The 13,750-nt window shown below is 39.1% G+C and overlaps 1 protein-coding gene across 1 annotated transcript in view; it reads left to right on the forward strand.

Annotated features, from left to right (window-relative positions):
• Window positions 1-13,750, forward strand: part of NCAPG2 (non-SMC condensin II complex, subunit G2) — a 98,060-nt gene that overhangs the window by 75,781 nt on the left and 8,529 nt on the right. The window contains exons 24-25 of the mRNA XM_006874430.1: window positions 4,827-4,930; window positions 5,677-5,777. Coding sequence (XP_006874492.1) covers window positions 4,827-4,930; window positions 5,677-5,777 — 205 coding nt within the window. The remainder of the gene's footprint in view (window positions 1-4,826; window positions 4,931-5,676; window positions 5,778-13,750) is intronic.

Consider the following 13,750-nt stretch of genomic DNA (forward strand, 5'->3'; position numbering starts at 1 on the left):
AAGCTATATGAATGGTTGAATGTGAAGCTGATGATGTGCCCTGTAAACTTTCACTCAATCCAAAATAAAAACATTTAATTAAAAAAAAAAAAAGAGGATTCGACAGTTGCATCAGAGACTATTGCTTATAAAGCCTAAAATATTTATGATTTTATACTAATATTTGCTCTAAGTCCAAAGATGGTAGCTTTGGCAGCAGTTCTGTGTGCACAGAAGACACATCTGTATCCAGGATAAGTGTCTATCCAGTAAGAGCTAAACAGTGCCTTTTCCATGGTAAAAGTGGTGGTTATGGTGATTATGTGCCTTGGAGTTGGTCCTGACTCATAGCGACCCAGTACAGGGTTTATGAGGCTGTACGTCTTTATGGGAGCAGAAAGCCTCATCTTTCTCCTGCGGAACAACTGGTAGTTTTGAACTTCTAACCCTGAGATTAGCAGCTGTATTCATAACCATTATGCTACCAGAGAGAACAATATGCTATACTCCATATTGTTGTTGTTGCCATGGAGTCGGTGTTGACTCATAGCGACCCTGTACAGGGCTTCCGAGGCTGTATATCTTAACGGGAGCAGAAAGCCTCATCATTGTCCTGCAGAACAGCTGGTAGTTTCAAACTGCTGACCCTGAGGTTAGCAGTCTGATTTGTAACAACTGCGCTGCCAGAGCTGCTTATGGTAGTAGTCCAGTGTAATTAACTTGCCACCAGGGTGCTGACTGATGATTCCATATTTCAGACTCCATGTTGCTCTCTGCTGCTAGCATATTGATGGCACACAGCAGTGACTGTAAGCTAGTGGACCTTGGTGACTGGAAGTCCAAGTTGCTGAGTACTTGCATAACCTCCATCCCTGTCATCATGGCCACTTTTCTCATGAGCTTGTTGTGCAGTAACAAGGGTGTCTAGGGAAAGAAGAAAACTGGCTTCCACAGAACTTACCATCCTGTTAATTTGATCATTAAAATCTTCTTCTGTTGAGATCATCCACTGGTGAGCATTCACGTGAATCATAAATAAATATCTGTACGTCTTTGACCCATTCAGAGACGTCTATTCACATATTTTTTCCCTGCATCTCACCTCCCTGTCACCAATGTTCTGAACATCTAGTGAACCATTGGCCACAGCCCGTGAGTCGGTATAGAGTGGCTCATCTGGATATTAATTTTCCTTCCAAACAAAGTGCCAGGTGCACTGCTCAAAGTTCTGCCCACTGGTAGGATTTTCATTTACCACAGTTATTTATGGAATTTCTAGAAAGTGGCTGCAGTGCACTTTTGAGTGGCACCTGCATATTGTGCATGGGGTTGTTATGTGCCATCGAGTCAGTTCTAACCCACAGTGACCCTTTATAGGGTTTCCAAGGAGCTTGACCCTCCGACCTTGCTGTTCAAACCTACATTGTAGTCTAGTGTATTAACCCACAGTACTAATTATCTGTAAATCAAGCATGAGTTTTCTTTTCCTCATATCATACAGAATGCCCCATGAGGTCATAGATGTAAAATGGGAGCAGGAAGATAATTTGACAGGAGTGGAGACCTTGGGCATTTGGGCCACTTCCTGATTCACTTACTTCTGCCTTCAGGTCCTGCTCGAGCCTGACCTTGTATAAACCTCTTCCATTTAATGATGGAGTGCTGCTGTGCATGTCCAGTTTTAGGACGGTGGACCAGATAACACCCAGTTAATGCTGGCAGCTCAAGTCATTTTGTGACTTGATGGCCCATGATTCAGTCTTCATTAAGGCCTAATAACAAGCAAAAGATGTTTCTCAAAAAGAAAGTAGTTATCTTTAGAAGATGGCAAGGCTTTACTCCAAAATTCTAAGTGTCTGCAGTGTGTCCCCTTAACAGGGACCCTGCCAAAGACTACAAATAGCATCCCTATTTGCCACTGATATTTCAGACACTGTTGGATAGCCCAAGTAGCAGAGTGACATGCACAATAGCCTGTTGCAGAACCTTTTCTTGTTCTGCCCACTCAAAATTACCAGCTTTTTGAGTCATTTGATAAATAGGCTGTAGTAGCACACCCACAATGATATCCCTTGCTACAGATCCTTGTGTGACTCTGGCTTGAATCTCAGCCAGTTCCCTGTCAGTGTAGTGTTGTTACCATTTTGAATTATCCTTAGCAAAATTTACTTGTATGTGATTTTAATGTTAATATCTAATGATTTCTGCTTTCTGTTGGGTCACCTCTCTTTTGAATGGACACAAATACAACTCTTTCCAGTCAGTTGACCAGGTAACTGTCTTCCAAATTTCTTGGCATAGCTAAGTGACTGCCTCCAGTTCTTCATCTGTTTGTTGAAAGATTTCAATTTGTATTCCATCAATTCCCAGAGCCTTGTTCTTTTCCAATGCCTTCATTGCACCATGGACTTCTTCCTTCAGTACCATTGACTCTTGATCATATGCTACCTCTTGGAATAATTGAACATCGACTGTTTCTTTTTGGTACAGCGACACTATGTATTCCTTCCATCTTTTTTTCTTTTTTTTTCAAGGTATATGGTTTATTGAATATAAAGATAATAATCTTGTCTGTGAACCTTTAATCAATTCAAAATAAAATGTTAACAAAAAGAAAAAGAAGACTTTCTTTATGAGTACATAACGGATGTCTTGTAAAATATTTGATTTCTTCTGACATTTCCTCCATACACAGCTATAAATGCTCTTGGTTTTCATCCCACAGATTGTTACTTACTGTCCTTCAGTTTCCATCTTCTTTTGATGCTTTCTGCGTCCTTCAATATTTTGCTCATTGTTGTTAAGTGCTGTCAAGTCAGTTCCAACTCATAGCATCCCTGTATCGGGTTTCCCAGAAGCAGCTGGTAGATTTGAACTGCCATACTTGTGGTTCTAAGTTTAGTGCCAATCCTACAGTGCCACACTGGAGTCCATTTTTTTCAAGTTGAGGCTTAAATTTTCCCCTCAGTTCTTTCAGCTTGAGAAATGCTAAGTGTTCTTCTCTTTTGATTTTCTAACTCCAAGTATTTGAGCATTTCATTATAACATTTGACTTTGTCTCCTTGAGCTGCCCTTTGAAATTTTCTGTTCATTTTACCTCCTCATTTCTTATATTTGCTTTACTATCTGTGTGTTAAAGAGCAAGAGTCACAGTCTCTTCTGACATCCATTTTGGTGTTTTCCTTCTTTCTTGTCTTCTTAATGACCTTTTGCTTTCTTCTTGTCTGATGAATTGATGTGTTTGAGTTATGGTGTTGAAGGAGAATATTAAAAGTACCATGGACTGCCAGAAGCAAAAACCAATCTATATTGGGAAGAGTACAACTCCTTAGAAACCAGGATGGCAAGACTTTGTCTCTCATACTTCGATCATGTTCAGAAGGAACCAGTTCCTGGAATAGGACATCATGCTTGGTAAAGTGGGGGGTCAGCAAAAAAGAGGAAGACCCCCCCCCCAACATATTGGATTGGCACAGTGACGCAGCAGTAGGCTTCTTATAGCAATGATTGTGAGATTAGCGTAGGACTGTGCAGTGTTTGTTTCTGATGTGTATAGGCTTGCCATGAGTCGGTACCAATTTGATGGCATGTAACAACAACAACAAAACACACCCACATAAAGCATATGATGCCTCCAATATTCAAAGAGGTGCAACAGTCATTATGCCTTTTGTTTAGTTGTAAAAGAGGCCAGATACAATACCTGTATCTATCGCTTTTCAAGGAATATCTCAACATGCTTCACACCACTGTTGTTGTTAAGTAAGTGCCTTCAAGTAGGTTCTGACTCCTAGTGACCCTGTATAGGGTTTCTGAGGAGTGACTCTACTGGACCCCTAAAAATTTCATTGAGGTAGAAGGTGTCTGGATTTTTGTAGGATTAATTTCCCATCCTTTGCCACACAACTGTTTACCACCAAATCTAGAGTCATTTATATTCTTAGTGGGGTGTGTGTGTGTGTATTCTGTACATGAATGTTCAACATTATGATTGTAGGTTTGTCTGTTTTTCTTTATTTCTGCCAATTTTCATTTTATATATTTGGGAGTGGTATAGCACATATGGAATTCTTCCTTAGTGGTACAGCGTTATCAATCTCAGCTGCTAACTGAAAGATTGGAAGTTCAAGTCCACCCAGACATGCCTTGAAAGACAGACTTGATAATCTATTTTCCAAAAATTAGCCATGAAAACTCTATTCTTGTGGAATTTTGTAAGGTCTATAATAAAGCCCATGGAATCCTCATGTGACACTGTAGGATAAGCACTGGTGTGCTAACCACAAGGGTGGTAGTTCAGACCCACTAGGTTTGGACCCAATACAGGGTTGCTATGAGTTGTAATTGACTCGATGACACTTAACAACATAATAAAGAGAGTAGATCCAAGTGATAATATCCATTGGCTCTAGACCAGTGTTACAAACTTCACCAAAGTCCATTTGATAGTGTCTTGAGACCGTTTTGGTTGTAATAGCTTGGGGGACAGGACTGACATCTAGCAGTTGCATGCCAGCGATTCTACTCAAGCATCCTACAGTGCTCAGCAGAGCCCCCCAACAAATAATTATGTAGCTATAATGCTGAGACTAAACATCTCAAGTTTACTTAGCATAAGATCGTATTATTTATAGAAGATAATGTCAAAAACTATTAGATAATGCCTATGTTTTTTCTTTATTTTTGTATAACTGAATAATATACTGTAGAAGTTTTAACTAATAAACAGTGTTGTTTCAGGTTCCTGGAAGACCTTTCTCAAGTGTTGAAGAAAACCAAAAGCAATATAAAATGGTTAATTGACCGATTCTCAAATTGCAAATTAATGATTGAAACTATTTTTTTAGGCTTCTGATATAGAAGAGCTTACCCCACCAGAGTGTCTTGGAGACCTCCCACCATTTTCAAGATGCTTAATTGGAATAATAATAAAGACCTCGAATGTGGTCAGGTAGTTTTCTTTTTACTGTTCTAAAACTCTTATTGCAGCTTTAATCTCTCTCTTTGCAGTTCCACTTGATTCTTTTTATCCTTAAAAAGGTTTTATGGTTCAGTTCTATGAGCAATAGAAATTTTTTCAAATGTTACCAGTGATCAAAAGTATTTATATTAAATTTTTACATGAAGAGAAACTCTAATTATCTATACAATATAATTATCTGAATACTCTTGATTATGTTTGTCATACTAACATTCAGTGAGTGGAAACTAATTTGAAAATATCAACATGTAGTAAAATACTTATTGTACATATTCTCAAAACTATCAACTAGGCTAACTACCAGTATAATTTTAATTCTACATACCATTTGTAATTCATTTCTACAACCATTTGCCACCTGGCTAACATCCTAGTGTTTTTGGGTGGCAAATACAGGACTGACTGAATATAAATTGAATAGTTTTCCAGATACCTAACCGCTTGTGATATTATGTTCAGTTAAAAAATTTAAAAGCATCATCTTTGGTACCTGAATTTCTCTCAAGAACATATCAAGTCCTTTTTATGTGTGTATTAAGGGTATACAAGGGCTCTTATTCACTTACCATAGTACTGCTGTTCTTTCTAGCAACATCTGATTTGGCACACTTAGTGAAAATAAGGAAGAAGCTCATTGTTGATGTACTGTGGCTATACTTATTTTTTATAAAGTACTATATGCTACTGATTAAATCATATTTGTTAATTTTTTACAGATCATTCTTAGATGAATTAAAGACTTGTGTTACTTCTGACGATATTGAAGGCATTGTATGTCTGGCAGCTGTTATACATATTATTTTGGTTATTAATAAAGGTTGGTACAAATTTCTTTCCTGTCACCCAGGATATTGTTAGGTTTACCTCACTCAAGGAGCCCTGTTGATGCAGTGGTCAGGTGCTCAGCTGCTAACTGAAAGATTGGCACTTTGAACCCACCCATTAGCTGAGCAGGAGAAAATACCCTGCGATTTCTCTGCTCATTTAAAGATTACAGCCTGGGAAACCCTATGGGGCAGTTCTACTCTGTCTTATGTGGTAGCTATGAGTTGGAATCAGCTCCACAGTACATATCATCTAACACAAAATTATTATGGAATAATTTGGAAACTCAACTCCTGTGTTTTACTACTTTCTCATTTGCCTCCTCAGTTATGCCCAGCTTCCTAGAATTCCTTTCACATATCATTTTTGTTTGTGCTGTTTTAACATAGTGCTGTCTGCCTAGAGTTCCTTTACTTGGTTAATTCTGTGCTTGCTTTTGTTCCAGCTGGCTCTTCTGCAATGCATTTTCTGTCTAACTTTCATCTTTTCACACTGGACCTATGTACCTATTCCCATCCTATACTGCTGAGTTGACTTTTTATTGAGTTATTATGTGTTATTTATATTTTATTTTTAAAAAGCTTTTATTGTGAATTGAGTGATAGTTTACATGGGAGAACATCAGTTTTACACTCATCCTATCGTATTTTGTTTCATTGCAATGATTACAATCCCCTCCATGCACCATCTTTTAACAGTATTTGCTTCTATTCCCTGTTTTTTACTTTTTTCTTCTTTTTTTGTTGTACACAAAAACACTAAGGAATATATAATCATTTAAACAACCAAAGGGCACATTCTGCAAGCCAGGCTTTATCTTTCCATGAGTGCAGAGTCCTCAGCTGTTTTATTTATCCATGTCCTCATCTCTGCCTCCATCTCTGGTGTCACTGCTTCTTTGATTAGGGTACCGCACTCTGCTTAGGCTCTTCTCTCTTCATGGTCCTAGGGTCCTCTGTTCCTGGAATGTAAGATTAACTACCCCTCCCCCCCCCTTTATGTTATACAACGTCTACCTTTACAGTCATGGTAACAACTACTCACTATTGAATCATAAGAATCTTATCCCCATCTCCTTCCACCAGACCCATCTAGACAAGATGAAAACTACCCAGTAGGGATTCTACCTTCCCCTGCACACTCTGAAAGTAAACTGCCTCTTGATAATTTGAAAGCCAACCACTTCATGACTTTATAACCCCCTGCCCCCTTTTTAGGTAGCCCTGTCAACCCTGTATACCAAGGGGCAAGGCTTCAGCCTTGTTCCTTCCTTTTCAGTTGGTTTTTTGAGCTACTATTCTGGTAGCATACAACAATAACAGCTTTGGTAGCTTAGTGGATACAAATTGGGCTGCTAACCCTTGGGGTCAGCAGTTCAAAACTACCAACTGTTCTGCGGGAGGAAGATGAGGCTTTCTGTTCCCGTAAAGATTTACAGCCTCGGAAACCCTGTGCAGGGTCACCGTGTGTTCACATCCATAAATAGGTCAAGTTCATCAAATTGTAGCATTTGTACTTGTTTCCATTAATCAAATTTCTTTCTCTTTCTGTAGTTGAGTTCTGGTTATCAAGCCATCAAAGCTAGGTCAAATGTGTACTATTTGAAAGTTTGGGTGTTCTTGTGTGTCTCACACACACACACACACACATACACACAACTTCATATCAGCAGCTGGACGCTTCACTCTCAGCTCTAGCCCTTCATGGCTAGGTCAGTGCCCATGGGATCAGGAGTTCCCAAGTCTCCCCAAACTTCAGACCAACCAGCCCTTCCTCTTTCTCATCTCAAGGTCGACAGGAGTCTATGGAATGTGGTCGATCTCAGTCCATATTTTCATTACTGACTACCCCCCACTCCCATACGCCCTCCACTCATATGTAGACCAACGTGGTCACCAGCAAGTGTACATGCCTGCTTATGTGTGCCCTTTGAGATTCATTCTTGGAGAGGGGTCCTATATTTTATCTTATTAAAATTTGTGTGTGTATGATTTGGGTGAAAGTTGACAGCCACTTGGGATTTTCCTTTCAGCAATCGACACACATCTTGCTTCGTGCCATTGACTGCCATCCTCACAGTGTAAGAGCACACATTCCTCTTCCTCCCTTGTTTCCTGTTTCCCTTCATTATTCTCTCTAATCCTTTCCTGACTTCTGAACATGGCCTCTTTGCAGATGCTGCCTTTTTGATATTGTATGGTTGCTTATTTTAAGGAATTTGTACCTTCCTGGTGCTATTATTGTGCCCCTCATAGTCCTGTCTGCCATTTGACTGAAAGTTGAGTCATAGGGGAAAGTTTAGTTCCAACCTTGAAAGTTGACTGAGGATCATAGTCTTGAGGGTTCCATCAGTCTCTTACCACCAATAAGCAGGGGTCGTGGGGGTTGTTAGTTTACGATTTTGAGTTTTGTTCACAGTTCTCTAGCACTTTAGCCAGGACATTTTATTGTGGTCCCTTTCAGAACACTTGGTAGGAGACACCATGTAGTTCTAGTCTCAGAGTTATAGAGACTGAGGTTCACATAGTGCAATAGACTAATTGTTTGTATGTATTGTTGATTTTCTCCACTAGTTTGTATGTATTGTTGATTTTCTCGACTCTTCTTTGTTCCTGAGGCGCAGAGACCCAGTTACTCTTTAGATGATTTCTCACAGCTTTTATGATCCCCGTCACTACTCACCAAAGTTAGATGTAAAACATTTTCTTTATGAATTACGTTGTCCCAGTAGACCTTGGTGTCCCCAAGACTAGGGTCCTGGGCCTCCTTTCCTTAAGGTGTTTGGTAATGACCCCTCTCTGCACCTATGAGGTTAAGTCAAAAAGTGTTGCTTCAAAATCGTAGAAACATTTATTAAACAGAAATATCAAAATGTGAAGCCATTGTTTCTCAACATATCCTCCATCTAGGTCTATACTTTTAAAGGCAGTTTTTCTTATTTCTCATATACTGCCCCCCCAAATTCTGCACTCTTCAGTTTTCACCACATCAAAATGGAAGTTTAGGCATCCTCAAGGGACTCAAATTATGTGTTTGTTTGTTTGGTAAATGTTCTTTGAGGACCAAAAACAAGTCCAGAGGGACAAGATCAAGTTTGTAGAGTGGATGGGATAAGGTTCTTTACAGAATTCTCAGTGGACAGCCCTTCGTACCCTCAAAGAATGAGCATTGTGATGGAAAAGAATTCCTCAGTACAAGTTGCCTGGCCATTCACCAAGGCATTGGTCAGTTTGCTTAAAACTTTCTCTTCATAAGCCCCTGTGATCATCTTGTCTTTTGAGAAAATCTAACAACATATTACCCCTTGGAAACCATAAAAACAGTTGCATTAGCCTTCTGAGTTTACCTTTTTGTCTTAATTTAAAGGCCCCTTGGAAGCCACTTTTTCTTTTCTTTTTAATTGAATGAAGGTTTATAGACAAGATGATCAGTTTCACATTCAACAAATCATAGTAACGTGTTGTTTTGTCTCAGTGATTGCAATCCCCTCCATGCCACAACAGTTATCCTACTTCCTCCCTGTGGTTCTTAGTGGCATTCCACACACCTCCCCATCCCTTCTCAACTTGGTATTATTATACTTCTTTCCTTGGTGAAATATGCCACTGGTTCCCGTTTTTATTAGCCCTTTCAAAGAATCAACTTCTGTCGATTCTTTGTATTTTTCTATTTCCTGTTTTATTTCTTTCTACTTGAATATTAGTACCAGATTTTGTTTTTTGCTTTTCTTCTTTTTTTGATGTGTGTGTTCGTTACTATAAATTGCCCCCTGAGCACTCCTTTTGCTATGTCCCAAAGGTTTTAGTTTGTTGTGTTTTCATTCTGGTTTGATTTTTGTATTTTAATCTTCTATATTGCATTCCCCTCATCTTCCTGTTGTTGATGTCTGATTTTATAATGTTGTGATCTGAGAAGATGCTTTGTTGTATTTTGATGTTTTAAAATGTATTGATTCTTGCTTTGTGACCTAACATGTGCTTTTTTCTGGAGAATGTTGCATGTGCATTCAGGAACCAATGTATCTAGTGCTGTTGTTGGGTAGATTGTTTTCCATGTGCCTGTGAGGTCAGGTGGTTGATTGTGTTGTGTAGTTCTTCTGTGTGTTGAGTGTCCTTGTAGTTGTTGTGCCCATTGTTGAGAGTGCTATATTAACCATCACCTGGCGCTGTGAGTTAATACGGCTGGCCTGCAAAGCTGGTTTGAACCTCAAGGTCGGTGGTTCAGGCTCACCAGCTGCTCTTTGGAAGCCCTATACAGGGTTGCTATGGGTCGGAACCAACTCAATGGCACTTCACAACAACAGCAACTATTATTGTGGGCTTCTGCTGTGGCACTGTAGGATCAGCTCTGGACAGTGTACCACAAAGTCAGAAGTTCAAAACTACCAGCCGCTGCCTGGAAGTCCTATACAGGGTTTCTATGTCTCAGTAATGACTCAGTGGCACTTAACAATAACAACTGCAATCGTGGAATTGTCTCTTTTTCTTTTCAATTCTGTTGATATACTTTTGGCCTCTCTTATTATTTGGAAGGCGCCCTGATGTTCTGGCATGTGAGTTAGGTAACTGCAAGGTCAGCAGTTCAACCCCTTTAGCCACATGGTGAAAGATGAAGCTGTCTGCTGCTGTGAAGATTCACCATCCTTGATGCCCTGTGCAGGGTCACTCTGAGTCTGAATTAACTTGATGATAGTGCATTTGGTTTTTTAGCTTCATTTGATACAAAGATACTTATTATGACTCTTTTCTCTTCTTATTGAATTAACCCTTTAATTATTATATAATATCCTTACTTATGTCTTGTTTTTGCTCACAGTTGATTTCATCAAACATTGCTACTTCAGCTATTTTTTGATGCCATTTGCTTAGTATATTTTTCCATCAAATGCTTTTTTAGTTTATTTTTGTCTTTCTAAGATGTGTCTCCGATAGGATAACATATTGATGAGTACTTAATTGGTGCACTTAATCTACTTTCAGTGTAATTATCACTGGGTATCATTGTTGTTATTCTGCTGTGGGATTTTTGTGTGTGTGTGGTGTTGATGATTTATTTTTTCCGTATAAATTTCTTGTGCTGGGCTCAGTTTTGAAATGGGAATTCTTATCATTTCCTTCATTGCTGTTTTTTTTTTTTTTTTAACCTGTTTGTTGTTGTTAAGTGTCGTGTCCAGTCAGTTCCAATCCATAGAGACCCTGTATAGGGTTCCTGAGTGGCGGCTGATGAGCTTGAACCGCCGACCTTGTGGTTCAAACCAACTTTGCAGTCCAGCGCATTAAACCACAGCGCCATTTAGCAGACCTTTATCATTTCCTTTTTATTTTGATAAGACTTATCAGACTTTATTTCTCTGACATTTCTTCAAATTTATTATTTTCTTTCTAAGTTTAAAACAGTCTTTTCTATCTTGATATCATCTTGACTGCCTGTCCATTTGGAAGTTCTATTTATTTATTTATTTATTTATTTTTGCACCATTTATGTTTTTCTTTTTGCTTGGTAGTTGTTACCATTTGTAAATTGATGTCTCTGGTTCTCTATTTTCACTCTTAGAGGTTTATTCTGCTTTGGATCCTTCTATATTTGGATTGGTTTATTGGTAATGTTATCATATGCGTTAATCGTAGGTTGTTGTTGGTGGTTCTCTGCCCAAAAAACTCTTATGTTTCTTTTAAGGTTGTTTTGATTTTTACAAATTCTCTTAATTTCTGTTTATCTCAGAATGTCCTAGTTTTTACCATTATATGTGAGGGACAGTGTTGCTCCATATATAATTCTTGGTTGCCTTTTTTTTGTTCTTTTTTCTTTCAGGGTTTTATATTTGTCATTCCATCGCCTTCTTTTCCTGCATGGTTTCTGCTGAGAAATCAGAGTGATTCTCCTTTGTAGGTAATCTCTCATTTATCCCAAGCTACTTTCAGGGTTCCTCTGTGGTTTTGAGAAGTTTGATTATATCTTTTGAGGTCTATCCTGTTTGGGCTTCACTGAGCTTCTTGAATGCATATCTTCTCTTCTTTCATGAATGATATTAGGGATGTTTTCTTCTAATAGCTCTTTGACAGTTTTCTCTATGCCTTTTTTTTGGGGGGTGGAGGTCTTCCTATTCTGGAATTCTGATCACAGATAACTTATTCCTATTGATTGTGTCTTAAATCTTAGGTTTTCTTCATATGTATATATATATATATATATATATTTTTTTTTTAACTTATGGATTTATCTTAAACAGTATGTTTTTTTTTTAAACAGAAAAACCTAATTGTTATTAAACTTTATACATTAATTTCTGTACTCCGTTTTCGTTAATTACCTCAAAGAGTCTTTTTGTGCTTGTTGTTGTTGTTACGTGCCATTGATTCAGTTCACACTTATAGTGACCAGTCCTGTGTCATCCTCCCAGTCATTGTTACATTGGAGCTCTCCATATAATCTTGATTGGTCATTTACTGATTGATTCTCTTACAGAGATCTGTCTTTAATTTTGCTAAATCTGCCTTCCATTGATTCTGCTTTGGTCTTTGTGGGTTTTTTTAAATTCTTGTAGTGTGTGAGTGTGTGTGTGTGTGTGTGTGTGTGTGGTTTTCTAAATTTTGTCTCTGTTTTACTTGAGTTTCTCTCAGTTCATTGAAAGAACGTAAATGTAATTTTTAAAAAGTTCCTTATCAAGTAGTTTCAGTTGCATTTCTTTGTCAGAGGGTTTTCTGGCTCTGTGTTTTATCACTAGTTGAGCCCAACTTGTCATGTTTGTTTGTTTAAACTGCGGTTGTGTATTGTTTCTGAGAGATTGTAGTAGTGTTGTGTTTACTGTCCGATTGGATGTTGCCATTTTTGGCCCAGGCTTTTTCTTTATTTTGTTTGTGTTTCTGGGTGATTGGGACAGGTGTGCTACTCTGCTCTCTAGTTTCCAGCGTCTAGATGCTACCACCTATCTTCTCGTGGGTGTGGGAGAGAATGGGAATGTGTGCACAGTTCTCTGTTTGTGTTTCTGTAGAGTAGCTGAGGGCTGGGTGGGTTGGTGTTGGCCTTTGCCTATTATGGATGAAGTGGTACAGCTGTGTGTTGTGGTCTTTGTACAGTTGTAGTAGTTGTAGGAGGGGTGGATGTGGCTCATGTAGATGTGGTAGCTGACTCCTGAGTATGTTCACGAATAATTTCTTTTCGACTGATCCCTATGCGGTATGGAGGTTAGAGATAGCCCACATGTCTAACTTTTTCAGCATGCTCTACCACTCCACAAGCTGTCATATCAGCCACCACTCCTCAGGTCCCAGGGTTCTGCAACACGCTGCAATGTCTCACAGAACTCGCAGTCGTCCAAAGAAATGACTCCTGCTAATATGGAGGCTAAGGGCTGCGACCCGCAAGGTCAGCAGTTTAAAACTACCAGCTGTTCCGCAGGAGAAAGCTGAGGCTTTCTGCTCCCATAAAGATTTACAGCCTCGGAAACCCTGTACAGGGTCACTATGAGTCAGAACCAACTCCGTGGCACGTAACCACCACCACCACCACCACTACTGTGGAGGTTTTTAAGACTGAAATCCATAGTTCAGAGATCATTCTGGAGGAGTCTTCTCACTATGTAGTCTCAGGAGTTGAGGAACCCAAATCATCAGGTCAGACAATAGGCTGTTGATGCACGAGGCTGCAGGTGCTGATGAATCAGATCAGGTGTTGCACTGAAAGTGACAAACTAGCAGTTAGATGTAAAGAGCCAGGTGCAAAATATCAAGGACAAGAGAGTACACATGTTCCCATAAATTGGAGCCAGACCATACCCACCCAATGGGGAAACTAAGGGTAGTAACTTAAGTCATACCCTCTAATAACGTGGGGGCATCTTTAGTCCTTAGTTTCACTGTAATCTTTATTCCTTAAGTCCACCTTAATCCTTACACCTTAGTTCCACCTTAACAACTCTTTTCAAAATGGGCCCATCATTTCAGGCATAGAGGCTAGGATATATAT

Source organism: Chrysochloris asiatica, unplaced genomic scaffold (genome assembly GCF_000296735.1).
Source record: "Chrysochloris asiatica unplaced genomic scaffold, ChrAsi1.0 scaffold00277, whole genome shotgun sequence".
Taxonomy (NCBI): Eukaryota; Metazoa; Chordata; class Mammalia; order Afrosoricida; family Chrysochloridae; genus Chrysochloris; species Chrysochloris asiatica.